Source organism: Pezoporus flaviventris, unplaced genomic scaffold (genome assembly GCF_033815535.1).
Source record: "Pezoporus flaviventris isolate CSIRO_AGI_PZ_B2104156 unplaced genomic scaffold, CSIRO_AGI_Pfla_v1 ptg000079l, whole genome shotgun sequence".
Lineage (NCBI taxonomy): Eukaryota > Metazoa > Chordata > Aves > Psittaciformes > Psittacidae > Pezoporus > Pezoporus flaviventris.
Genome location: NW_026892627.1, coordinates 4766809 through 4793876, shown reverse-complemented (window position 1 = coordinate 4793876; position 27068 = coordinate 4766809). Strand labels below are relative to the sequence as shown.

At 43.9% G+C, this 27068-nt stretch overlaps 1 protein-coding gene across 3 annotated transcripts in view; it reads left to right on the top strand.

Annotated features, from left to right (window-relative positions):
- Positions 1 to 27068, top strand: part of PLCD1 (phospholipase C delta 1) — a 55387-nt gene that overhangs the window by 15968 nt on the left and 12351 nt on the right. For 2 of the 3 annotated variants that reach the window (XM_061474499.1, XM_061474498.1), the window contains exons 3-8: positions 10343 to 10571; positions 15427 to 15556; positions 19813 to 20041; positions 21159 to 21360; positions 22843 to 22987; positions 24027 to 24176. In XM_061474499.1, the coding sequence (XP_061330483.1) occupies positions 10343 to 10571; positions 15427 to 15556; positions 19813 to 20041; positions 21159 to 21360; positions 22843 to 22987; positions 24027 to 24176 (1085 nt within the window). Of the gene's footprint in view, positions 1 to 8598; positions 8684 to 10342; positions 10572 to 15426; positions 15557 to 19812; positions 20042 to 21158; positions 21361 to 22842; positions 22988 to 24026; positions 24177 to 27068 lie in introns of those variants that run through there. The other variant, XM_061474500.1, reaches the window with a different exon arrangement.

Below are 27068 nucleotides of genomic sequence, written 5' to 3'. Positions count from 1 at the left end.
AGTGGCAGAGAGCTGGCACAACTGTGATTTTTTTATATACTGAGCTGTAATAAGAGCCCTGCATCAAGATCAGATCCTTTGAGCTGAGTGTTGAGCAAAGATGGGGAGTGTGTCTATGTGGGTGTACATTTACAGCTCTCACGATACACTTTTCTAACTGAGCACGACCAAAGTTGCCATGCTGCTGGAGACAGAGGCAGTACCACTGCGGGAAGGAGATCTTGCTATGAGCTGGGAGTGTCCTCAGTGCAAAGTGAAGATGGAGGAATACTGCCTACTGACACACACCCCCACGTATGCTCCGTAATGTCTTCATGTATGCACACCTTTTCCCAGATGAAGATTCTTTTCTTTGTCATCAGAACAGCAGGAAAGGAGACAAGGCAGTCGAAGCAGAGTTTGTCCTTGCTGTGCTGAAAAAGCAAGCTCTGGCAGGGCTCCGGCCAGACTGGCTTTGCGCTCCTACTCCCAGTTGACTGCAAGAGCATGTCTGGTGCCAGGCTGACCTACCAGTGTTCTGGGGTAGGCTCTGTCGTACTTGGGAGGATGTGAAGCAGTGCCTGTGGTGCAGGCTTTCAGGAGGGTTGGAGGCCCACCTTGGGGCTGCTTTCAGCAGTTACTCTGGAGACACCTCAACCTGGAAGTCAATGAGAGAGATGAGTACTGACTGCCCAGTCCCATGCCATAACCCCAAGGACATCCATTTTCCCATGCCTTGCTCCTCTCTTGGTCTTCTGAGACCTTCCATTCCCAAGTTTTCAGAGTGGTCTCTGGGTTTGAGTTTCTTTCTTGAGCTTTTAACTTCACCAGGCTGCTTTGGGTTTAGGTATAGAGGGGATTATCCCTGGTCAGTGTCATTTGGCAGGCTTTGTCACTACGGCTGCCACCTTATTTGGTCCAGTGTGTGAAGGTGGTCAAATCAGAGGAAGAGTGCAGGTTCACGATTTGATACTCAAAATCAGGGACTTCAAAGAGAGTTTCTCCAGCCGGTCACCCTTCCTTGTTAACAGACAGTAACTTTGCCCTCCAGTATAAAGCCTTCCTAGAACTTCAGATAAGCTGCCCTTTTTTAGGGAGGAAAAAGAATGAGCAAAATGGAAACTGGAAGGTTTTAGCAGGAGGTCTAATCTTATCTGCAGCATTGCTGACAGCAAGCAAATGGAGACACCTCAGAGGAGAAAAGTCTGGGAAGGGTAAGGGTTATGTTCTTGTGTGGACAGTTTCCTGTTATTCTTGTTACTGTTCTTGTAATCATACAGCAAAGCTATTTGTAAACCATTGTGTGGTGATGTCTAGTAGATAAAACTGGGGACCGCCAAAGTTAGACAGAGAAATCTCAGATGCTTGAAGTTAAAAAACCCAACATAGCAGGGTTGTCACAGGCACAGATGTTGCCTGGGTTGGATACAGGGGTATGACCAGTACCTTCCTCTGTTGTCTTTATTTTAAACAACTAGAAATTTAGACTGGATGCTGCCATGATAGCTCTGTTACCCAGGGCTTTTTCCTTTTAGAACAGCATTGTGACAGGACTCTTTGGGGTATAGGCTGCCATTCCAATATCATTTCTATGCACATAGAAAGTACCTAATCCATTTTTTTTCTTTATTATCCATTATTTTTTGTAATATTTCATTTAGGCCAAAGGAAGGAGTTTTTTCCAAAAACCCTTGAAGCATCTTAAATCTACTGTTTTCCAACAAACATGTTATGCCTTGTGTGTACTCTCTGGCTTGCTCTAGCAAAAACATAGGAATGCTGGCATGAAGAACTACACAAAAGAACCTTTAAAAAATTGTTTTTCACCATGACCTGCTAAATCCTGTGTCTGAGCTGCACAGCAGGTCCATAAACACACTGCTGCTTTCTATTATCTTAAATGTCATGTAGAGATACAGTTGGGGTGAATGCTCTCCTGTGAGGAAAAGGCTGAGAATGTTGGGCATGTTCAGCCTGGAGAAGAGAAGACTCTGGGGAGATCTTAGAGCAGCTTCCAGTACTTAAAAGGGGCCTGTAAGAAAGATGGGGAGAGACTTTTTAGCGATGCCTGTTGCAAAAGGACGAGGGGTGATGGTTTTAAACTAAGAAGGGAGATTCAGGCTGGGTGTGAGGAAGAAATTCCTTACAATGAGAGTGGTAAAACACTGGCACTGGTTCCCAGAGAGGGTGGGTGCACCTGGAGACATTCAGGACCAGGCTGGATGTGGTTCTGGGCAACCTGATCTAGTTGGAGATGTCCTGCTCTTTGCAGGAGGGGTGGAACTAGATGACTTTTGCAGTTTCCTTCCAACCCAAACTATTTTGTGATTTTTTGGCCTGTGAGGCCTTTACGCATGTGATGGCTTTCTTCCTGGGCTGAGAAAACAGGGTTCAAGTGGCAGGATTAATAATTTTGGGGTGAAAAAAAAGTTTGTGTGATGGGGCTGCTAAACAGTTCAATTGGAACCAGTTCACTCCTGCATGTCACTGTGATGGGAGGGAGGAGAGCCGAAGGGGGAAGAGGGGCTTGTGTTGAAAGAGCAGCAGCCTGTTAGTAACACTGTCTTGTTTAGCTATGGTCAAACATCAGGTCTCATCTAAGCGGAAAGAAGAACAAAAAGGCATGTGCTGCATTCAGTGAAATCTATTTTTGAAAGTCTTTTCTTATACCAGCTGAAATCCCTAGTGTGAGCTCATTTAAGCCAGACTCAATTCCTTTAAAAACTGTCTGAACCTGGGGATTTGTAAGGATGGTTGAAACCTTCCAGTGAAACATCTTTTTGAGCTTTTGGTGGAGAAACAGAATATTCAAAGCCAGAGGGAAAAGACTAAATAAGTTATTTAGATGTAGGTGCACTACAGTGGAGCACCAGAGAAGCTGGTGTTTTGCTACCTCCTGCTCTCCTCTGCTGGAGGCCCAGGGGGATGACGTTTCCTATGACAGCCATGAGTGAGCTCCCACCGCACCAAGGATGACTCACTGGGGGGTGTGTCGTTGAATCGAGAGCAGAGTAGTCAGGAAATAAGTTTAGGAGTTTTGGATGAGATGTTTCAGTTTCAGGCCAAAAGCTTTACTTAAAAACTACTATTGTTGTTTGGGTTTTTCCCTGTATTTTCATTTAAAGAATCAGTTTTGGGAGCAATTTACAGAGGTGACCTAAATTACTTGTGCAACTGAGGGTTGCAAATGATAATTGGCATAACGTCATGTGATTGTCATCATGTTATGCAAGTGATTTAAAGTAATGAAATTGATATTTTGATCTAATAATTGATTATTAAAAATGCACAGATTTTGCTCCAGTTCCTCAGACTTCTGACCCAATTATAGGCTATTTTTATATGGTTTAAATATAGTTCAAAAATTTTATGTTTATAGCCTGTTACCAGTGTTCATCAGGAAATTTTTTCCTTCGTTTCTGGGTTCTTGTGAAAGTTAGGAATGCCCTTAAAATGTCATGTGATGAACATACTGTACCATTTTTGTGGAAGAATGAACAATTGTCTCCATTGAATTAAGGCACTGAACTTGCTTGCAGAAGAGCAGAAAGGACATGATCTTGCTCTGTGCTTCTTGAGTTGGGAAGTGAAAACTTTAACTTCTCCGTGATAAATGCCTAAAGTCAATAGAAACTCTCAGCAACCTCTATACACACAGCAGGTAGTTGACTGCACTGACAGCTTCCTTCTGGAGCTGGATAGGCAGTTTCTTTAGGATCATTGCTTCACAGTCAGACATGTACTTGTTCCTGGAAAAATATTTGCTGATGTGAATGTGTTATGCAAGGCGGCCATCAGCTGTGAAAACAAAACCGTCTGTCTGTGGGTCTCATTAGTTTGTATCAAAATCACTCAACCCATAAAACAAGTCATTTCAAATGCAGAGCTGCCTGTTTCTTAGATTTAATTTTAAATCAGGCCATCACATGTGTTGCTGGGACAGTTTTCATCACAGGCAGTGTGCTGACAAATATTGACCTTATTCTCCATAGCATATGTTAAATGCAAAGACAGAAGTGTTGAGAGCCTTAGATCCAGATTTAGTGGCACTGTAATGGCAGAAGTAGAAACTAGTTGCAGAAATAGTTTGCAGGGTCCTGGTTGTGATGTGTGGAAGGAATGTAAATAGAGATCACTCTATTTACATCAACGCCCCAAGCTGTGATGGGTAGACAGAAAGATTGAGTAAAGACCTGATATTAAAAGGTATTTCCAAACAACTTGTAAAATTACATGTGCATTATATCACTGGTTGTCACCTGGTGACACACACCAGCAATGAGGGCTGACTGCTGTGCAGCAGATCTCAAGCTAAAACAACATGCTGAGCACATCAGCGGAGGGGGAGAGAAGAGAATGGATGAGGAATTAGCAGCTGGGACCTGCAGTAATTCACATGCAGGGAGATGAAAGAGCAGTGCGGTCAGGACTAAGAAGACGCAGCACAGTGGGGCTCATGCTAAAGCCACCCTTAAATCATTATGTGAAAGCCCCCTCGGGGATGAGGGTGATGGATAGCGTTTGGTGTTCCTGGTCCAGGGGAGCTGATGGTGCTCCAGCTTGTGCTGATTACAAAGGCCCTGATCCCAACTGTGTTTGGCCATTAGCATCAGCCACCTGTGGTGAAACTGAAATCAACTAAACTGCTTTTTCTGGGGTGAAACCAAAGAGAGAAGCAGCATGCAGTGCCAGCTTGCCCCACGTGTTCAGTGTGTTGTGAAATCCATGTAGTCTCACTGCAGATATCCTTGCTGGCAGGGCAGTCCTGGGGTCAGGCAGCAGCTTTCATCTGTTCTTGACAAGATGCTAAGCCAGCCTGGCTGAACTGCAGCTGGTGAAGGTCTGACCTCTCTGCAGACATGCAGTATTGTGTGCAAGCTATTAACAGCTGAGTACATTTCTCATCTGCATTTCCTGACAGTGAATAGAAGTGACTTACTGAAACAATTAGAGCGGGGTGCAGTAATTCAACATGACTGAATGCCACATTGTAGAGATCACTTGTTAATAACAGGCAAGTAGGATAAGGAAAGGAAGGGATCTGAGGAGTATTTTCCCCAGAGTGAAGAAAACAGCTCCCCTCCCCTAATGAGTAACTGTCGTGGTTTAACCCCAGCTGGCAAATGAGCACTACACAGCTGCTCACTCACTCCCCCCTGCTGGCATGGGAGAGAGGATCGGAAGGGTAAAAGTGAGAAAAGTCATAGGTTGAGTTAAAGACAGTTAAATTAGTAATGCAAAAGCTGCATGCACAACAAAACAAAAAATTCATTCACCACTTCCCATATCAGGTGGGTATTCAGTCATCTCCAGGAGAGCAGGGCTCCATCATACCTAATGATTACTTGGGAGGACAAATTCCATCACTCTGAATGTTCCCCCTTCCTCCTTTTCTTCCCTGTCTTTTATTACTGAACTGATGTCATGTGGAATATCTCTTGGGTCATCCTTGTGGAATATCTCTTGGGTCAGTTGGGGTCAGCTGTCCTGGCTGTGTCCCTTCACAACTCCTTGGGCACCCCCAGCCTGCTCCCTGGTGGGGTGAGGAGCAGAAGAGGCAAGCACTGCTGCAAGCTGTGGAAGCACTGCTCAGCAGTACCTAAAACATCCCCGTGTTATCAGTGCTGTTTCCAGAACAAACCTAAAACATTACCCCATAGTAGATACTGTGAAGAAAAGTAACTGTACTCCAGCCAAAGACAGCACAGTAACTCAAGGGCAGCTCTTTCAGTTGTGCCACCAAGTGTATCTATACATTGACCCTCCTCTGTCTCCTTATCAGCAAAGGCACAAGGAAGGAGAAGCAATTTTCAGTCCTTGTCCTTCACATGCTGCGGCAGGAGACGCAGGTTCACTTCCTTGTACTCCCTGTTTTCTGTAAGATTCTTGACAAAGTATCTCCTCTCAAAAGGTTGCCAGTCAAACAGGAGGGAGGCAAAGGGTGATTGCCCTCCGCCCCTGTTCCTCCTTTCCCTGTTTTCTTTAGGATTACTGAAGTATTTTACTGTCCATGCACCCAGCAGAGTCTGAGGAGCAGTGATGGGAGAAGAGATGGAGAGGCCAGTGGCCAGAGTTCATCTCTCAAAGCAGTGTGCTAATTAGGCACCTTGTCAGGCTTGTCCTTATGTCTCTTCAACACTTGTAGTTTTGCCTGCCCAGTGGCTTGTAGTGCATACATGTGACTTGAATACATTCCTGAAGCCTAAAAGCTCTGGGATTATGGTTTCTAGGGTGATGGGGAGATTTGATTTATGTCTCTTCCTATTGCTTCCTTCAGGAATAATTCTCGCTCAAATGGCCACCCCCTCTCCACATGCATGCAAGGCTAAAATCCTTGCACTGGGGTGTGTTTCAAGGCCACCTTGGAGGGTCAGGCCAGCCCAGATCCTGCTGGAGAGAGGCAGGCAGCCTTGAAGGAAGAATCTAACTTCTGGGGGTGGGGGAGTTTTGGGTCAGGTGGAGCCGCAGGGGAGGCTCAACAAGGTTTTGTGAGTCACAGTTTTGGACTTGGGTACTTGAAGACTCTCTAAGTCTGGTTACCGGCACATCAGTGTGAATCACAGATTTGTTTTCCTTTGAGAGGTGTTCCTCTTCCTTCTGCCCGAGGAGATGATCTTGCAAATGTAACTGCAAGCTCCTAGAAAGTTGTGAAGAGAGAAATTCAAATCAAGAGAAATACCCCAAAAATACGTGTTGGTTGCTTGAAAATATCAAAGCTGTTAAAACCGGCCGCCTACCTCCTGCGGGCCTGACTCACACATGCCTGCTAATGCTGTGGGTGCAACAAGAGACACTGGGCCGAGCATTGGTAAAGGAGGAGCACAAAGGCAGTATCCAGTGATGACAGTTGAAAGGAGGATTAAAAAGAAAGTTCTCAGCATCTCCTTGAGACTAGTTCAGACACGAGTAATTCCACTGGCTCCAGGGAATGCTGCTGTATGTCCATGTCAGCGGGGAGCCTTTGGCTGTGGCAGTGGCTGAATGGCATCCTCAGCAGCCAGAAAGGCTCATCAGGATGTAACCTGTTTGACTTGATGTCTGGAGGCCAGGAAGGACACAAGGTTCCTTGTGCTGTGCTTCATGTTTTGGGCTTTACACTAACCACTGCTTCAGCAGATGTAAATACTGAGGAGAAGTAGATGCAAACTTTCCAGATTCTCTTCTGCTTGTGGTTACCTCCCTGCTGTGGCGTGATGGGGAAGGAACAGGGAGGTTGCAGGGATTTGTGATTGATGGCTGTGTTCTGTAAGTGTTCCTCTGCTGTGAAACATCTCTGTCCCTCAGTTATTCTGATTTCTCCATGCAGATAGCTCAGCTCAGCACACAGTTAGTTTGGGACTGCTAATACAGTATGCTCACTGTCTGGGAGCAGCTGATAATGTACTCATGCTGGGTTAAGATTTTCCAGAAAAGAGATAACATTTGCAGATGGCTTGGGCTGACTCCTTTGGCTTCATCTTTTTTATTGATAGTTGAAAGCAGTACACATGACCAAGCTATGGAAAGCTTTAAAAAGTGTCCTCCCTTACCCTGTTTTTTTTTAACTGCATTGATAGTTCCTCTCTTTATCTCTTGAGTGACTACAGTAGACACCAATCCTTTTCTTCAGCCTTCCTTGTACCTTTTCTGCACTGAAGAGCTCTGTGCTCTTTGTCATCCTCTTCTCGGAATACCCCAGAGGGATCAAGACAGCTCTTCCAGACACAGGTTTTCACTCTTTTTTTCCTCCCACACAGCTCTCTTTTCCAGTGGATTCACTTTGCCAGGTTATGGTTTCCAAAGAATCCATTCTAAATTTCCAATATTTAACATCAGATTTTCTAGTCTTGGAAACCCTAGGTTGTTGCCAACCCAGAGTTTAGGGATTGATTGCACAAGCAGACTAGCTAGCCATTCTGAAGGGACAATAACTTCTATGAGCCAAGAAGTGGTGAGCAATTGGCAGGTGATGAGGAACAACAGGATGATCCTTCCACTTGCACTGTTATAACCAGAAGAGACCCAGAGTGGAGAAGAATCATCTACTTACGGACCACCTGCATGATGCATGTCTGCATCTTTGATGCTCAGCCTGGACTTACTTTCTGTTCAAGGGTCCACTGTAGCCATGGATTAAGAGTATGAATTATTTTACCCTAAAGTTTTTTGATTGAACAGGACAGAATATTTGTGTTCCAAAAGGTTCTTGTTTTTTGGTTTTGTTTTTTTTTTTTTTACATTGGCTATAAAAGGACCCTAACTAAACATTTTACACTTTCTGACTGAACTGAATCCATCCAAACATGATAGCATCCTTTATATGAAGGGTGTAGTTCTACCTGAGGCATAATCACAGTCATTTGCCTAATTTCCTACTTAGTGGGCTAAGAGCAAGGCTGTTTATTAGCAAAGCAGCTGCAAGGAAGTTGCAGCCCTTTTCTTTTAAGGCTGATTTTAGTACTCAAAACCAAAAACTTTCACTCTACAGTAAATTGGCCAGATAACGTAATTCCACGGCAGCCCATCCCAACCCAACCTTTTCCTCCCCTCCAACTGATCAACTCTTGGCCTTTACAAAGTGATAATGAAAGACCACACAGAGATAATTGCTCATAATTGTCAGGGAGGAGCTTTGCCAGCTCCTTGAAGGTTCTCATGGTATGTTCTTGTATAGGAACCAAACCAGCAAAGTGCAGTGGAAGATGTTTGGCCACCCCAACATGTGGTAAGAATTTAAAGCAAATGTCAGGTGTCGGTTTTGGAAAGTTACTGAGTTTTGAAGACTGAAGTTTTGGGTGGTCATGTTCCCCCCTCATCAGCTGAGCATTATCATGACTGCCCTGGGAAAAAAAGGGAAGATTTCAAACTCTAAAGAGCAGCTGATAAATATTGGATGATAGCAGGGAGGCCACGCTGAAAATGTGCAGGGTAAATACTGAGTTGTGCTTTTCTGCAGTGTTGACTTTGAATGAACTGGACATTTTAATGGTGACATTGCACCTGTTTAAATAAAGGAGTGGATAAAATGGATGTTTAAAGGCAAGTTTCTCCTGTTCAGCTAACAGTGGGGATACTTTATAGGCATGTGCCACTTATCAACAATATAAGCACAAATAAAATTTGTCTCACACATCTCTGACAAAGGAATTAAATTTTACCTGTAATTTATAGTTTGAGATAGAGAAGTTAAGCTTTTTTTTTCCTTTTTTCCCCCCAAATTCTATGATTGTATCTGTCTGTGTCTGCATGCTTGTTTTAGAAGGTGGCTGAATATCTCTCAGCTGTATTGTCTTTTCTATGCGTGCCCTGAAATGGTATTCGTAGATGTTTGCAAAATGTTAACTGGAGAAAATGCAGTGAGGCTTTCTCACTTATGGGCTCCATCACTGTTGGCAAACATTTTTGCCATTATTGTGTGTAGGTGTCATCTCTACTTCAGTCTTAAGTTTCTCAGCAGTCAAATGTGATTAAGCAGTTTCTGGCTTTTCCTCTCATTCCTTTGCAGATGTATTAAGTGAGCCATGAAAGACATAAAGAGGCTATGCATGCTGCTGGGGGCTTGCCCAATTTTAGCACAGTTTGAGGGCAGCTGCATGCTCTCAGGAGCAATGCAGGCATCTCTCCATTACTTACACTTGTTTAATAATGTAGTCTCTCGAATGCACTGCTCTTTCTGGATTGCCTTATGGTGTGACTTCAGGGCTCATTTCCACTAGCTGAGGGGCAGAGGTAGAAATGGAGAAGGATAGACTTGAAAGGAGTGTTTTACTGTCTTGCAATGGAAAAGATCAAGTCTACCCTTGAAAGGGGTGAGGGTGGAGTATGGGTGACACCAGACTTCTCTGAAGTTGGTCTTTGCCTCCCTAATTCGCACTTGTGTGACTGAGAAGAATATATGGGATTTTAAATTTTGCCTTCTCACTTTTTTGCAAACTAAGGAATGACTGGTTGGCCCCTGCCCTCCTTTTACTGAAGTCACTTCTCATTTTCCTGTGAGGTGATGCTCACAGGGAGGCACATCTCCACTCTCCCCACCCTCAGACAGGGGCAGAGATCAAGTCAGGAATGCTCCAAAGTCTGGGACTAAGCTCTTGGCAGTGATTTATATCTCATAAACATGATATCGCAGTATGGCATCTAGCACATATCCTGAATCTTTGTTAAATAAAGAACAGGGAAAGGTTTTTCTTTTTAAAAATCTCTTGCTTTTTCTGCTCCTTTTGATTTGAGCTTTATTTAGTGACAAAGTTTGGGGAAGGGGGAAGAGGGAAGGGTATCCTCCAGAGGCTGCAGAAAAAAAGAGTACTTTCTTAATATCCCTCACCAAGTACAGATAAGCCTGACTGAACCCCTGCTGACAGCAGGCTCTGCTTTCTTTCCACAGTCTCCATTGAAGATATTCGGGATGTGAGGGCAGGCCATAAAACAGAAGGCATGGAAAAATATGCCAAGGATGTCCCAGAGTATCGCTGCTTTTCCATCATTTTCAAAGACCAGCGGAAAAACCTAGACCTCATTGCGAGTTCGGAGGACGATGCCAACCATTGGATCTCTGGCCTTGCGAAAATCATAGCCCACAGCAACTCCATGAACCAGAAAGAGAAACTCCAACAGTATCCTTTGCGTTATAAAGTGATTAATCACAGACAAAGATGCACTTGTCTTTCTCTGTGGGTGGAGATAGTAGACTAACACCCTTTTGTCGTATTAACCGTGGGCACCGAGTTTTCTCTCGCACTGGTTTTGCACTCAGGCAAACTCTCTGGTTTCCAATGCTTTTTCCCCCTGTTTTACGGTGATACCAGCAAGAGTCAATTCAGGCTTAACATATCTCTTGAAGCAAAGAATTGCCTCTTTCAGGGAACTCCAGATAAAACAGTCATTATTTTTTTTTGTATTTCCCAGGGGTCTGTTTCATTTGTATTGCAGTAAACTCCAGGACAGGCACTTCTTGGTGAGGCATGAAAAGACAGTACTGTCTATCACGTTTCTCAGTAATACAAGGCGAGGGAACTGATTCTTCTCTTCTGACTGCCAAATTTACTGTGGGGTAGCTCCAATGACTTTGGTGAAATTACTCCTTGATTGCCTCGGCATGGGAGGAAGTTTTGCCCCAAAAGAATCTGTGAATGCTCTACTGACAGTTCAGACATCAGAAAGGAAAATTAGCAGAGCAGGAAACGAGGCTGAGTTAGTTGTGAAACGGAGCAGGAGTGGATTATTGGGTGAAATCCTGTCTCTGATGATTTCACAGGGAATTTTCCCTGGGGCTGCATTTCAGTTACTAAGTTGCTTTGCAGTCACAGCTCTCACATCCATAAAATGAGAAATTATCTGTGGGCACAGTTTTTGATGGATTTTCTCCAGTGCCTGTAATTCTGAGACACTAACCATGACCTGAACCTGCTGGCTGATTTCACTCTCATTTGACAGAGTTGCATCAATCATAAAATCCTTTAAGCTTTGTGAAGATAGGCATCCAGCTATCAGAGTGAACAGATAGTGTTCTCAGACAGAGAAAGCTGTGTGAGTTTCATGCCTTGTTCATCTCCACATCTGTGGAGAGGAGGGTAGAAGCAAAATCCTCAGCTGGGGAAAGTCACAGAGCAGGAGTCTGAGCATAAGCAGGCAGCAGGGAGCCTTGCCCTCAGTCAAGGCTTCACTCCATGTGGATTCCCTGCTGGGTAATGATGTACTGATGCTGAAGGAGGTGGCACATGAATGCTGAGCTTTCATAAGGCTTTTCTATTCTGTGGATTCTCTGAAGTCTAATAAGCACTTGCACAACCTTTGCACTTGCACAACTTTCCACAACTAATAGTGCTGCTCATTTAAAGGAATCAGACTCGAGTAGTTCTGATGTGCTGTGTTTATCTCCTGCACTATGAGTGTCTTTTTGGATGGTTTTTCAAGCCCTAGGCTGTAAAGTCATTCCTCAGCAGTGTTACCATTTGTGTGTCCATAGTGATAGGGAGCAGTCCCTAGACAAGTTGGAAATGTGGTACCCTGGCAGTTCTCTTTTAGATGTGAAGGCTTCCTCCACTCCTCAATGTGTGGGGAAAATCTGGGCTACAGAAAGTTGTCCCTGGCGTGTGTCAGGTTGAATATATTGCTGAAAAACTTCCCCGTAAGAAATGACAAGATTGCTAAAGGGGGAAAAATAACAATGACATTTGCAAGGGAAGAAGGCTGTAAATTTCCAGCATGGAAAAGTGCCTCTCTGTCTTTGGAAAGCAGAATAGAAGCTAAATAGGGTGGGTAGGCAAGCTGTATTTCTGGAAGAGTAATTACCGTGCAGTGCTGGCTTCCAATCTGGGATTGTCTCAGGCCATTTAACGTAACCTGGAATTACAGAACAGCATGATTTCTCATTTGAAATTTGATGATGTTTAATTAAAGCCTGGGATTTTAAATTTAGTCTGTCTTCACTGGGTTTGCTTGGCAGTGTGGGCTCACTCAGATCTTCCTTAAACCTCACAAGCTTTCTCCACATCTGTGAGCACAGATGGGACAAGGCAGTGCATGAGGAGAAGTGTTGGGTCCCCTGCCTGTCCCCCATGACTGGAGAGTTGCCTTGCAGTGTATCTCTTCCAGCCTCTAAAACCTTGCAAAGCAAGTAAGGAATGTGCAAGGTTTTCAAAACAAATATGAAAACAAAAACCTTTCTAGTTTCAGATGGGTTTTGTCCTGTTTATAATATGATGGAGTTGCCTGTGTTAGCAAGGTGTTTTATTTAGTGTCTTATGTGTCCTTTCCAGCCCCACATGCTTGATGAGTACTTCTGATGTTTTTAAACATACAGTGCTGTTTCACTAAGCCTCAGATTCAACCCTGCAACAAGCTGGCAGAGACTATTTAACAAATATTCCAGGCATGTGTGCAGGGAAGACTTTAGACCAGAAAATACAGGGGACATTTCATTTTAGCAGTGTGGCACCATCTGCTTCAATTCTGGGATTTAAATATGAGCGTTTCTTCTGGTTGGAAAACACTTACCAGAAGTTTTGCAGCATTTCTCTTCTGAGCACATTCATGGGATATCTGCCAGATAGTTTCAGTCATTCCTCTTTGGTTTCTAATAGAAAGCTGGTAGGCTTGGAGCTGGCAGATCCTGTAAAAACAAGAGGCAGGAAGCAGGCTCTCTCCGGATGTATACAGGCATGGGAACAGCTTTTTCCAAGTCCACCCAGGAGGCCCAAATGGGTGCGTAAGGTGAAAGGAGACCCACAAGCAGGGCTGCAAAATGGTGTTTGTATCAGCTGAGAATTTCAACTGAAGTGTGTAGGTCATCCAGCTCCTCTAAATCCTCTCAAACCTGAGGGATCCAGGTGCATGGGGAGTTTGAGTGTTTTGGGGACTAAACTCTGCGGTTCGCTGCAGCAACAGGCTGAGGCTTCAGTTGTCCTTAGTCTCCTTTTTCTCTCTTTGCTGCTTGCCCTTGCAGTGAGAGGGCCCACTGTGTGCCTGTGCTTTTTGTGGGCTCTCTGATTTACCTCCTACTGGAATGGATAGAGCAGGAAAGCATCCTCCATTCACAGGCAGGACCCTGGCATACACTTTTGCAGATGCATTTGCTGCCCACATACTGCTTTCCAGGGTTGACTTTGGATATATGCATGACCTCTGGGTGCTCATCCTCCATGGAAATGACTGCAGACTTCTAAAATGGTGGGTTTTTTTGCAGTGCTTACAGCAAAAAGAGTAATTTCTACACACAGTTAGTGCTGCCTAACCCTGCTGCTCACCTGGCCATGACAGACTGGATTTCCTGTTGGCTCACAAGTGCTGCACATTACTCCTGCCTGTTCTTTTTAAGGAGGGCTGTGAAGGGGAGCTGGGGTGTGAGGGTCAGGTATGAATGGATGGCATTGCTGTTGGCACCATGTTGACATGCTGAGCAGACCCTCTCTGGAGCACATGTTGTGGAGGGGGACGGGTTTCCACCCGCCATGGATGGAACTGTGTTCCCAGCAGAGCATCCTCTGTGCATGGGAGCTTCATGACTCGAACTTGGTTTTCTGGGAAGAATCAGACCCTGGTTCAGGGCCCTGGAGAGAGCTGGGAAATGCAGCCTCTCTTTATTTTGGTTTCCGTGTCTAAAGAAAGGGAATATTAATATTACCAGGCTTAGACAGAAGGGTGTGAGGTCATTGCTTAGCACCTGCCAAGATTTTTAAAGACAGAAAGTTCAACTTTCCATGAGACAAACAATACTTACAAACAGTTTACACTTACCTCCATAGTTCAGAAACACTTGAATGCAGTGGTAGCTGTGGTGAATGCTTTGTTTTAGGGTTATGTCTACAGACCCTAAGGCAGTCAGTTAATGCCCTTTTTGGGGGTTATTTCGAAAGGCCCAGTTAAAATGTTATGGTACTAAATGCCTCAGCTGGTATTTGCTGATCCTGATGTTTACTCTGCTTAATATACAGGTTGGGCATTTTTAAAGATGTTTTTCAGAATGAATTTGAAGCAGTGCTTCCCGTGCAAGATACAGAAGGTTATATTTGTGGAGATCAAATCGTTACTTTGATCATTTTTCTATTGAAAAATAGGGTATTTTTCGGGATGCTTTTCTTACTTGACAGTAAAGCAAATTAGAAAGAGTCAGTTCCATGATGCAAAAAAGAATGAGTTTTTTGTTATTTAAAAAAGCAAGGTACCTCAACTGTCTAACATTATTTTCCTGAGAGACTGAATGAACATGGGAAATCCAATTCAGATTATCTGACATCACATTAAATAGCTCACTTTTTTAGTAATTACTCCAGATCCATAGATATACTAAAGTTATTATAAACTAAGCTCTTATGAACTACTATCACAGTATGATACAATATTAGATCCCATGCATTTCATGAAGGGTAGCCAAGACCCACAAAGTTTGGTTTGATTCTGCCCACAACAGAGTTCTTAAGACATAGCTAGAAATCCCTGAAAAAATACAGAAGCTGAAGGTGAGTCCAGAAATTTGTATTAATGCTTCTTTTTAGAAAATCTCTGCTCTTTGTTCACTTTGGTATACTGAATACTGATCAAATCTGTAATAATGAGTTTACCAAGTTGTACTTGAGAGCTCTTTTCATGCTTCCTCTATCCCCTTTAAACAGTCTAGAGCAGAATGTACTGTCTGTCATAAAAGAGAAATCAGACTGTTTCTGGCTGTGGCCAGAAACTCCTGCAGGGTACAGAAAGCTGATCCAGCCTTTGGCCAGATGGTGAAAAGCTTCTCCTGGGTCACAGTAGCTTGTATTACAGTGCATTTTGCTTCTGCCAAAGCACCATTTTGCTCTTTCAGAGAAGAAGGTGAGATGATGTAGGCTGTTCAGTGGTAGCATGCTGATTTGCAGTAGCTGGAGAGGTGGTTCAGAGCCTTTATAAGAGGATTTCCTCCCTGCCGTGGGCAGCAGAAGGGTGGTATTTAGGCTAGGCACTGACCTGGAAAGATTTCCTTACATCATCCTGCAGCTGGATTCATACCTGCCTGCGGAAAGCTGATAAAAACAAAGACAACAAGATGAGCTTGAAAGAGCTCAAGAATTTCCTGAAAGAAGTGAACATTGAAGTTGATGACTATCATGCCAAGAAGATTTTTCAGGTAATGAGAGCAAGCAGATAAATTATTTACTTTTGTCTGAGGTCAAGGTCTCCCACAGCTTTCACCTTTTGTTGGAGACCTAAGCTAAAGTGAGCTCCTAGCATCTTTTCTTGTACCAAGGAAGCACTCTTGGGTTTTGGTGCTCAGCAGATTCCCACTAAGACCTAAGTTAGGCCAGCACAATGTTTTTCGTTAATGTGTGCTAAGTTCTTTCTCTGCTATTGATGCCAAGGATTTAGAGGTGAGATGCAAACATGGATAATGTGAGATAAAGGGAAAAACAAAGTTCTAGTGCTCTTTGAGTCCTGGGTGTTTCAGTAGTTCTGCGTACCACAACCACATGTCAATGCTGAAGTCTGGCTAAAATCGGTTTAGTTACAATTACGAATCTAGATCCTCATCTCAGAGGAGGAGGGTGCCAAGTGGCAGTATAAGTAAAAAGAAAGTGCAAATTAAGGAGAAAAAAAAAACAAAAAGCAAGACCAGATGCATAATAGATACGTAACATTGCTCCCAAGCCTGCACCAGCCTTGTTGATTTAATACCCCAAGGCATATTTAATCTGGTCAGGGACATACAATTCTAAATTCTCAAGATTTGGCTTGCTGGGTGAGCCTATCAGAATAAACGAAAGGCATGAAAATTTCTCAGTTGTTAAGCTTTTGGTTTCTCTCTGAAGAAGCCTTCCTGCTGAGGTGAGATAAAACATCTGGATGATTTCCAGACTTCCATCCTGTCTGAAGCAGGATTTGAATTCATGGGTATGCAGTTTTAGAAATGCGTTTTCTGATCAGTGTTAAACATGTGGGTGGGTTTGGGCACTGGACGGTAATTCTCCTGCTTCTTCCTGTAAGAGGATAGAAGGGAAGATTGGCAAGATCTCACTAGGACCTTCCCCCAAAGAGGTACAAGTTTCCTAGTTGTTGCTTTATGAGGTCTCTTTCTCTCTGGCAACTCTGCAAGAATTGGGGAAGGTCATCAACAGATCTTGAAGAATTTCAGCTTGCAAAATCTTCCAGATGTACTGCCTGCTCTGGCTGGCATATCCCATGCTTGATTCCCTTCTCAGGAAGACCCTGGAAGAATAGCTGTAAGGCTAGGATTCCTCTGATCGAATTAGATGTCTGCAATGCAGACTTCTACATTGGAAGTAGTCCCTAACGCACATCCTTTGCAGTCTGTGTAGGTCAACCCAGTAATGGAGACCAGGGTGTGATTTACCTCATCCTAAAGGATGCATCTCACATATGTCAGATGAGTCACTCCCTACATGTTCAAACATTGAAAATCGGAAAAGAACACCCTTTTTTTTTTTAGAGGTGCAGTCTCCATTCAGTGAACCTCCTTTGCTACTGCAATAGTTACAAGACAGCTCTAGGGGTAGAAACTTGAAGAAGTTCAATCCTGTTTTTGCTTAAGGTCTCCAAGTAATTACTAAGCCTTGATTTAAGCCATCTAAATGCAGACAGCCAGTTGAAGTACCCTCATTAGACATGTAATTGTTATAGGTTTCCTGCATAGCCACTGGAAAGAGGGTCTTCGAAGGTTAATTCAGATCTCTTGTGGGCTAAAGTGCCTTCAAGAAAAGTCTGTCTTACTGCTAAAGCAGTTTGATTTTCAGTTTACATACTGCCTAAAGGTAGATGGACTGAGAGACGTTGCAGTGTGTTAAAAACGTGATCTTTTCTGTCTGTGTGAGTTTTTCTTCATTTAGTCACAGGAAGGAAGGCTTGGTGAAGGGTCCAAGAGAGAGCTACAGGGCTTGTTTTCACATTATTCTTGCCTTTCATCACCTAACTCTCTGTCCACATCTGGGTTTTAGACACACCTGAGTAAGACGTATGCAATGCAACCAGAAACTGTGCAAAACTTCTCTGGTAGTGCTCTTCATTTCAACCTGAATGTGTATTCTGGTGCATCAGAAAGGTTCTGACTTTTCCTGTCAGGACAAGGTTCGTTCAAAAATCATGGTTCCAATCCATACAAGTGAGGTAAGCCACAGTATTTTGTGTTGAGATTATTTTTCTAATTTGGAGCTCTTGTAGCCCAAGCAAGGACCTCACTTTTATACTGGGCATCTGATCTGTTCTGGAATATGACTGATGCAAATGTGTTGTCCTATATCCATCACAGCCTTTAATGGCCACTAATGAACAAACTTCCCAAGGCACATCCCTTATAATGCCAATTTTGTAGAAGTAATATCATGTAATTTTTCCTGTTGTTTCTTAAAGAAAGGAATGTCTGTCATTCATGGCATCCCTGCAGTCTCCACCAATTCATGGTATCTGCTAAAGCCGCAGAACAGGATTATAGACATGGAAAGCAGCAAGGAAAAGACAGCTCATGTACTGCTGAAACCTATTGAAGGTGTCTGTAGTACTGAGCATTTCACAGGTTCTCCTGTCCCTGAGATTAAGCCCATAGCTTCTACTCAGCAGATCCTGAAGTCAGGGCAAGTTGAACTTTTTGCTGTTGTTTCAGTTTGTGAAACACTGTGCGTCATGATCATTTTGTTTGGGTTTATATGTGCACCATAAACAGACAGTGAAGGACTCCAGTGGGGAATTTACAAAGGATGAAATTCCCTCACTATCATCTTGCTTGGAGCACTGCCAAAGCCACTATGGCCATCACTGAGATCTTTAGCAGAGTTAGCTTGAGATTAGTATGATGGCTTGTTAAAGTGAGACATGAATTTCAGTCATAAAACCTAGGACAATAGCTCTACACATGTCATAACAGATCAAAGACAGAAAACAGTTTAATTCCTCTGGTCTGGCATGTTACCATCTGTCAGCTAAGTCATAGTAACTGATAGCATCTTGTCCATAGCAAGGGTGAAATGAAATGCACCAATATCCCCTCTGAGTGGGTTGGAGCACACTTCTGAGTTCAGGCCTGAAGAAGAAGAGTTTTTTAGGGCAAAGACTAAGTAAAGCAAGCCATGTCCTGCAGGGATTTTGGCATCCAGGCCAAAAATGACGTTTTTCTGATTTACCAAAATGTAAGATGTGAGTGGGCTGTATTAGATTGGGATACTACTTAAGGGTCTTACTGCTTGCTTTAGATACTGAGAGAGAGGGAACCATTGTAATAACAAGGCATTAACTAGAAGTGGGTTGACTGCTGAAATTTGCAGGGGAAAACACTTGGAAGCGGTATAACCCTCCCTGATGTAAGTGGGGATCTTCCTCTGAGATAGGCTCTTGTTTTCCATTGCAGCTTTCTTTTTTTCTCAGCCAATATTGAGTGCAGGGGTATAGATCCCAGAGATGACTGAAAAATAGTTGTTCACCTCTCCGTGAAGAATTCTGCTAGGAACAAACTACAACATTAATATCAGGATTTGCCACAGAAAAATATAATTTCTGATGAAAAATTGAACCCGGGAATATTTTAAATGAACTAGAAATATTTGTTGTTGGAAAAGTTGCTATCCTTCATGGGGACACTAATTTGCATATCTCAAATACATAACCTTTCATGGTCAGTCAAGTCCTTGACAGTGGCGCTCTGTCAGAGCTCTTATCTGGTGGAGAAGTTCAGACCTCAAAGAAAGGATATGACTCGCAGCTCCTTGAGAAGATGGTATCTGATTTGGGGTTATGTGGAGATTTTGTTACTTCATGTATTTTGGATGAGAATGGAAAATTTCCATGGAAAGAGGGATTTTTTTCATACCTGAACATGCACATATTTAGCAGTATTTTTAAGTTGGTTTAGATGCCATCTTTGCAACCAGCCCTGCTACTAGCTTTGACCGTCTCTCTAGGCCTGAGCTCAGACCCACTAAGGTCAAGGGGAAAGCTCAATTTACTTTACTTACTGGATTTTAGGCCACAGTCCCTACCAGTGGTTTAAGATGCATTGAGTTAGTTGTTCCCTATATTGCTCTACCCCGTGAGATCAAGAGTCACATTTCTCTTGAGTTTTGATTTGTACTTACATTGTCTTGAGCTGTCCTAACTTACGGTTTGCACTGTGTACAGTGCAGTAGAGCTTGAGGTCATGGGCCATGCCTGATACTTTTCAGCACACTGTTAATATGAGTAATAATGATAATTGTAACTGTTATATGACTGTTGGCCTTGTCAATGAGAACCATTGTCAATGACCAACTGCTTCTCATTCACTGGCCAGTAACTGTTTCCAATTATTTTGTGTTCTGCGTTGTGTAGCCCTGGTGCAGATTACGGCTGGCATATGCCAGAAGGAAAGAAGGTTTTCACTCCTTCTCCCCTCTACGTTTACAGCACTGTGACAAGTCCAAAACAGAGGCTCTGGAGGATGATGAGATAGAGGAATTTTACAAGATACTGACAGAGAGGAAAGAAATAGACAAGATATTCCAAAAGTACTCAGATGCAGAAGGGTTTATGTCCTGCCAGAACCTGGTGAGGTTCCTCTATGAGACACAGCAAGAAGAAGATGCTGTTGTTGCTGCTCCTGCCTTAATTCAGAGATACGAGCCTAATGAAAGAGGTAGGTTGGAAACCATATCTGGTTTGGTTCAAAATCTTGCTTTTGTGATGAACTATGAATTGTTTTGCTGCTGTTTTCCTCTGCAGCCATGTGTGTCATTTTCTTCTCACAGCTGCTTCTAAAACACCAGTCTTCTAGAGGAACATTAGCAACTGTAAGAGAGGAGGGCACAAAAGAGCCTGGGAAATACTTGTCTTCGATTTTGACTTGGGTACACTGAGCTTCTGGAGAGGGGTTGATATAGAGTTGGGTAGGAGGTGATGAAATTCCTGAGGGAAAGGGTCTGATGGTTTATTCAAATGCCAAGACCTCTTGTGGCTTTGCAAGGTTAAGAATATAGCAGTATTTCTGTTCTCAAGAGGCAGGAATGGAGGCAGATGTTTTTGAATGTGGACACCTGAAAAGCTATCGGGTGATATCTGAGTAAAGGGCCCAGAAGGTGACAGCTGTTTAGGAGAGCAATCACAGAAATGTCTTCTGATCAGAAATTAAGTGAGTCCCCAGTCTGGAGTACCTTGGAGGACATGTTCAAGAAATTAACACCGGATCATAGGTTTTGCACTGTCTGGGTATACCTTCAGGAGAAGCACAGTGCTTTGTGGATGTCAGACTTGGGGATTAGACTGAGATCTAGCTCAGACCTTCAAGATGGGAAGAGCTCAATTTCTCCACAAAGTTGGGTAATTTTGCATTTACTCTTTGCAAATCATGTATTCATCAGATAATCTAGACACGATTTATCTGGCTATGTTTAGGCATCTGACAACTTTTCTTTATTGGCATGGAGGAAGCTTGAAGTGCTCAAACAGAGATTTTTATACTATAGTTCTCTAGAGAGGTGAGGTAAGGGCTGGTTTTGACACTTTTAAGGTGTTATCAAGGACAGTAAATGTCATGAAAAGCCATGCTTGTAAAGGAGTTTTAAAAGAGTGTTCAGGCAGACGAAGCTGTCATCAGTGTCTGAACAGCATCAATATCTTTACTCTTAGCTGAATGCCTAGGGAGCACATTTTGCCTTTGTGATTCTCTGGAGAGCAGTAGGCATCGTGGTGAGGATGGCGGCACCATTGGGTGATATCGGATTTTCAGTAGGGTTTTCTGTCTATTTATCTGGCAGCCAAGAGGGGTAACGCCATGACCAAAGATGGTTTTCTGATGTACCTGCTGTCCGATGATGGGAATATATTCAACTCCTCCCACCGTAAAGTTTACCAGGACATGACTCAACCTCTCAGTCACTACTTGGTGTCATCCTCGCACAATACCTATCTCATGGAAGACCAGCTCACAGGTCCAAGCAGCACAGAAGCCTATATCAGGTAAAGATTGTGTATTTGTGTGTATGTATTTGTGTGTCTGAATAGTTGATCCCTCTCTCGTAGAAGACATAGGGTGCATCTATATTGTAAGGTACAAGAGGACTGAGAAGCTATCACCCACCCTGAGACCAGGTAATGTGGGTTGTCCCATGTTCACATCACGGTAAGCTGTTTCTAAGCCCGGTTGTCTATGCGCTGGTTTTCAAAGCACTTTGACGAGGGTCTCTGCTGGGCCCCATGTGGTGTACACCTGGCTGTTAGATGTATAATTACTACATTTAGGTGTAGTTTAAAATGTCTACAATCATGTGGGAACCACCTTGCATTGCTTCTGCTATGTCTTGTATTTTTATCAAGTGAGACAGTGTTTCCTTGTAAGCAAACCAATGACTTCAGTTCTGACTTTAGTGCTTCTCTGATTCTCAGGGAACAATGGCTGTCTAGAATCACAAGCTCAAAAGAGAAGGGAGTGAAATATGTCACAAGTTGCCTTTCAGTAGCTGCTTGAATTCCTCTTACAGGATCTTAAAATTACAAAATTATATTTTGCTTGAAAAGAAACCCCGAGAAACCCCATGATTCTGGCACAGGTTGCCCAGAGAAGCTGTGGCTGCCCCATCCCTGGCAGCGTCCCAGGCCAGGCTGGACAGGGCTTTGAGCAACCTGGTCTACTGGAAGATGTCCCTGCCTGTGGCAGGGGCTTGGAACTGGAGGAGCTTTGAGGTCTACAACAACCCAAATTGTTCTGTGATTCTTACTGCAATAAGTTAAAAGGAGTTGTGTTAACTGAAACTTGTAGGGAGTAACTGTAAAAAAGACAGGATCATCTCTTAGACAGGTAAGTCTGTACAAGGGGAACCTACACTGGAAAGTAAATTAAAATGAAAATACGGATATATAGAGGCAAGAGTTTCAAGTAGAAATTCAGTCTGTAGACTCAGTTTGGGAAATTGGCCCTCAGCAGTTTCCCCAGCTGTGGCAGAGTTCACACAGCTCCCTCCCTGACAGCTCCGAGGATTCATCTCTCATGTCTTATTAGACCTAGATGAAGAAGTCACATCATCCAGGCTTCTTGACTGGCTTCTAAGGCTGAATGTCTTACTGTCTTTCTTCCAATGCAGCACTCTTGATTTTCTTCTCTTCACAATCTTTGGGAAAAGTTTTGGGGCACAGTTATGACTGGCCTTTCTCATCTGGCACTCACTATGTCTTCTTTGGATAATTCTTACCTTGGACTTACATTACCTCCTCTCTCAGATCCCACTACGCTTTCCTTGCTCAACCTTGAGCTCTCTTTGCTGACTCTGAGCTCTCCTGGTCCCATCCTTTTGCCATCTGTTTTCCTGTTTTTCCAAGCTCCTCTTTTCTTCCTTCCTTCCTAAAATTCCTGTCAGCCTTCCCAGGCAATACCCGTGCCTGATGCACCCTCATGAGATGGAGCAAAAGGTTTAGAACCCAACCAGATCCCTTCTTTGTTTCCAGAGCCCTCACTAAAGGCTGCCGCTGTGTGGAACTGGATTGCTGGGATGGCCCTAACTCAGAGCCTGTCATTTATCATGGCTACACTCTCACCTCCAAGATCCTCTTCAGCGATGTCATTAAGGCCATCAAGAACTATGCTTTCAAAGTAAGGATGAGGCACCACCTAAGATTTCTCATATTGCACAGTCCAAGACTGGTAGCGGGTCTCTGCCCTCCCAACAGAGAATATAAGCCATGAAGACTTTACCTTAGCTTTTCTCATGGGTACGAGATGTGTCCTTCTGAGTGGGCATTCATCTGCTTTCTGCAGAGGTCCATTTTGGGGAGTTGCAGAGCACTATATCCAAGGACGAGTTTGAATCTATACCAGCACAGCTGCATCCTGGACCTCAGTGCACCAAAAATAATGCCCAATATCTTGAGCATCCTTGGTGGGAAGTGCAAACAAGCCCATGACTTGTGTAGTTTTGGTGTCTCAGGGCCTGCTGTTAGTTTAGAGGAACCCATGTGCATGTGTTTTGGAGGGACTGATGCGAAAGTCTGCTTCTATTCTGTTTTAAAAGGAATGAGCAAGTCTGGAATCTTGTATGGCAGTTCTGGGCCAGCAGCCTTTAAAAATACCGTGGGTCTGTCCAGACTCACTGGGCTTTCTGCTATTTTCCTTGAGTGCACTCGTTACTAGTATCAGTTTTCCTTTGGGGCTATAAAGCAGTGACAATGCCAATAACTTCAGCACACAAAATGACCAGGAGGGACCACAGGGAACCAGGTCAGGCCTATTCACAAATGGAAGGAGGATTCATGTCACCTAAGGATTTGAGAAACCCCAGTGATTTCAAACCCTCCCTTCCCAGTCCTTCCTCTGAGGTAGGAAGGTGCTCAGACCCACAGTGCAAGTGGAGAATGGAGGCACAGGGAGCCTCATTAAACTGCCCCAGCAAGTCTGTGGGAGGCATCCTGACCCAGCCTGGTGCCCTGTCATTGGGTCATCATCTCCAGAAGCTACCAGCAGTAGCTACTGCACAGGTTGTCCATTTTTGACAAATGCTCATTTTAATAGAATGATAGACCTTACAGTTGTCCCACTCACTTGCAGAGAAAACAGCACTGGGGTTTATATCAGTTGCTGTAGACTGGTGAAATTGCAGAGTTCACTGATGATGTAATTTGCTATCTTACTGTAGACCTCACCATACCCTGTCATCATCTCCCTGGAGAACCACTGCAGTGTCGACCAGCAGAAGGTGATGGCTCAGCACATGACGACAATTCTGCAGGACATGCTCTTGGTTGCCCCAGTAGATGGAAACAAATCCCAGTTCCCCTCCCCAGAGGTAAACAAGGATACTCTAGCACTTTCTGCTTTCTGAGGGTGGAAGAGGCCTGTCTTCTTGCTAGGTGCCAGGTAGTGGGCAATATACCTGAGGACTGGTGGGAACTGCATTTGCTGAGGAACAGAGATTGTCTGTGGGCAACTGTGGAATAAGGAATATCTAGAAGTAGCCTGTGCACATCAACCACAAAATGCCTGGTTGCTCTTTGTTTATTGTCTAAGGTCTCAGAGGAGATATTCCTGCAGCACTGAGGACATTCCTGGTTCCTTTACCAAGAATGTGCTTCATCCCATGAGGAGGTTGCTTTTCTGGCATTTCCCAGAGGAGCTGAATCCTGAGAGTCTGTCTTGTGTCTTCTCCCCACAACCCAAAGCTGAATATGACCTTCTTCAGGCTAATCCTCTGAAGCACTGTTAGGTTGCTGCATGTACAGAGAACATTAGCACCACAAGGAGTGACTACAAGGTGTCTCTGTGGTTTTAATCCAGCAAGACTGGATACTACCCATACAGGTAGCCTAAATCTATATAGCATGAAGTGTTCTCCCACTTAGAATGGCCTGGTGGGGTGGTGGGGATGAAGATGTCCATGGAGAACAAGGGGAGGCAGAAGGCTGCATAGAGATGCCCCTTTGATTCCCATGAATCAGGGCAGCCACGAAGCTGGGAGCTGAGCTTGGACGCTGCACGCAAAGAAGGTATACAGCCCTTAACAGTGGACCACCACTATGAAGTCTTTAGCTGACTATTAGAAAAATGTTGGAAATGGAATGTTGATGTGAAAAAAAAGTTTCCAAAACAGAAGCCAAAATGAAATGTTAATCTCTTCACCCTTTGGGTTTGTGTTTTCTTTCTCTCTTAAGCACTTTGGAGAAAGGGGTTTCTGTGTGGATAGCTGAAGTTCCTTTTAAATTGGATTTCTTTGCTAAAGAAATCATTTGCCAAAAATTGGTTGAGCATGCCTAGCCAGAGCTGGAAGGAGTTTGTGGGTGGGATAAAGCCGGCAGTCATCAGGGGAGAAGAGAGGAAAATGATCCACCCAAAATATCTTCTGTATTTGTTCATCCTCTCTCTCCCTGATTCTCTTTTCCCTTTTGTTTGGGATTGTCATGCGTCGCTTGATACAATGCCTAGCACACAGGGAAGCTGATCTGGGTTGGTCCCTGGGCACCAGTACAATAAATTAGGATGAATCATAACTTTAGTGCTGCTGCTTCAGCAAGACCTTTGCACTGACACAGACAAGGTGACTACATTTAAGAAGTGACTCTCCCAGGGTGAGAATACACCCAGCATGGAGGCAGGTCTCTGCAGGCTGTTAGCAAGTTGGAAAAATCAGTCTTCAGTGTCACCACCTGGATTATTATTTATCCTTAGTGCAGGATCAGGAAGGCTGCTGGTGGCTTTTCAGAACACTACCTTGTGACCAGGGGAATGAAACAAAGCAAGGAGAAACACCATGGAAAGAAATGTGTGATGTGTGAACCCCAGCTTCCCAAAGATGTTTTTCCCATTCCTGCGCTTGTCTCCTCTCCTGCCAAGATGGACATGTGGCCCCAGCTTGAACAAAACAGCCCAGATCTACCTTAGTGAATGGTTTGGGCTTATATGCTCCATTGGAGGGACTGATCTCTTTAGTTTAAAGGGAGAAAAATTGCCAACACAACAAAACCTGTCCTTTTCCTTCTGCTACTTTTCTTCTGCCTTCCTGCTGTGTGAACTAGGAGAGTGCAAAGAGCTGAATTGCTGCTTTTTTTGGTGAAAAATACATTGAAGCTGAAACATTAAGGGGAAAAAAAAAAGCCAAACTAGAAGCCTCTTGGATTTTCCACTTCCTTGTGAAGCTGACATGGGGAAGCCTGGGACAATGTAGTATTTTTTATATTAAAAAAAAGTTGGGCTCTGTCTGAGGCTGAAAGGCTGTAAATAAAAACAGGCAAAGCATTGCTTGCCACAGATTGTGTTATCAAGGCAGTGTCAGTAGTTACAGGAAGATCGACACAGTTTGGATTCATGCTAACGATTCATGCCACAGCCCAGGGCACCACATTATTGGGCTCCAGTCAGGAACAGTGTTGGGCTACACAAAGCATCTAAATATCTCCCTCAAGCTGCTGTCTTTAGATCCCAGTAGTAAATTAAAGGCTTGTAGGATGAACTGCTAAAAGCCACATGAAAGCTCCAGGCAGTGTCAGGGAAGAACTGATCCATCTCTGCTGCCGATTGCTTGGTGCAGGTCTTTCTACCCTATCCCTGATCTGGAGATTACAGGGCTCTGACAGGGCTAATTCCACCTGTCCCTGCATTCTAGCTAGAAATGCTGCAAAGACCAGCCCTGGAACAAGACTAAAACAGTTTCTGACATTGCATGCAACTATTCAGCATATCAGGCATATCTGGAAAGTCCTACAGATTTTTGTTCCTAGGCTTCCTTGTTTACAACAGTGGCTTTGGGTTTAACAGACCTGCCTTGGTAGGTGACCCTTAGGGATATGAGCCTGCGTAGTTGGGAGTGCGGTGGCAGGAGCCTCTGCCACCCCTTAACTCCACTGTCCCACCAGCTCTCCCATCCATTGCTGTGTCCAGTGTCCCCATTCAACATCACTTTGAGCCATGCAGCCCAGAAACCAATTCCAGTATAGCAGTGGTAATGCAGGGATCAGCACAATGGAGCACTGATGAGCTGAGTTGTCTTTTGCCTCAGGCTAGAAGCAATATCACATGTAGGGGAACCAAGAGAGATAGAACAAGTGCATATGTGTGTTTGTGTCTGCCTGCACCAGCTTATTTAAAATCTTGTTAGAGAAGACAAGCACTCAAATTTATGACTGCTTCCTAGCACTCATATTAAATGAAAGAAGACTGGGACTGGCAGCTTCTGCAGGGTGAATTC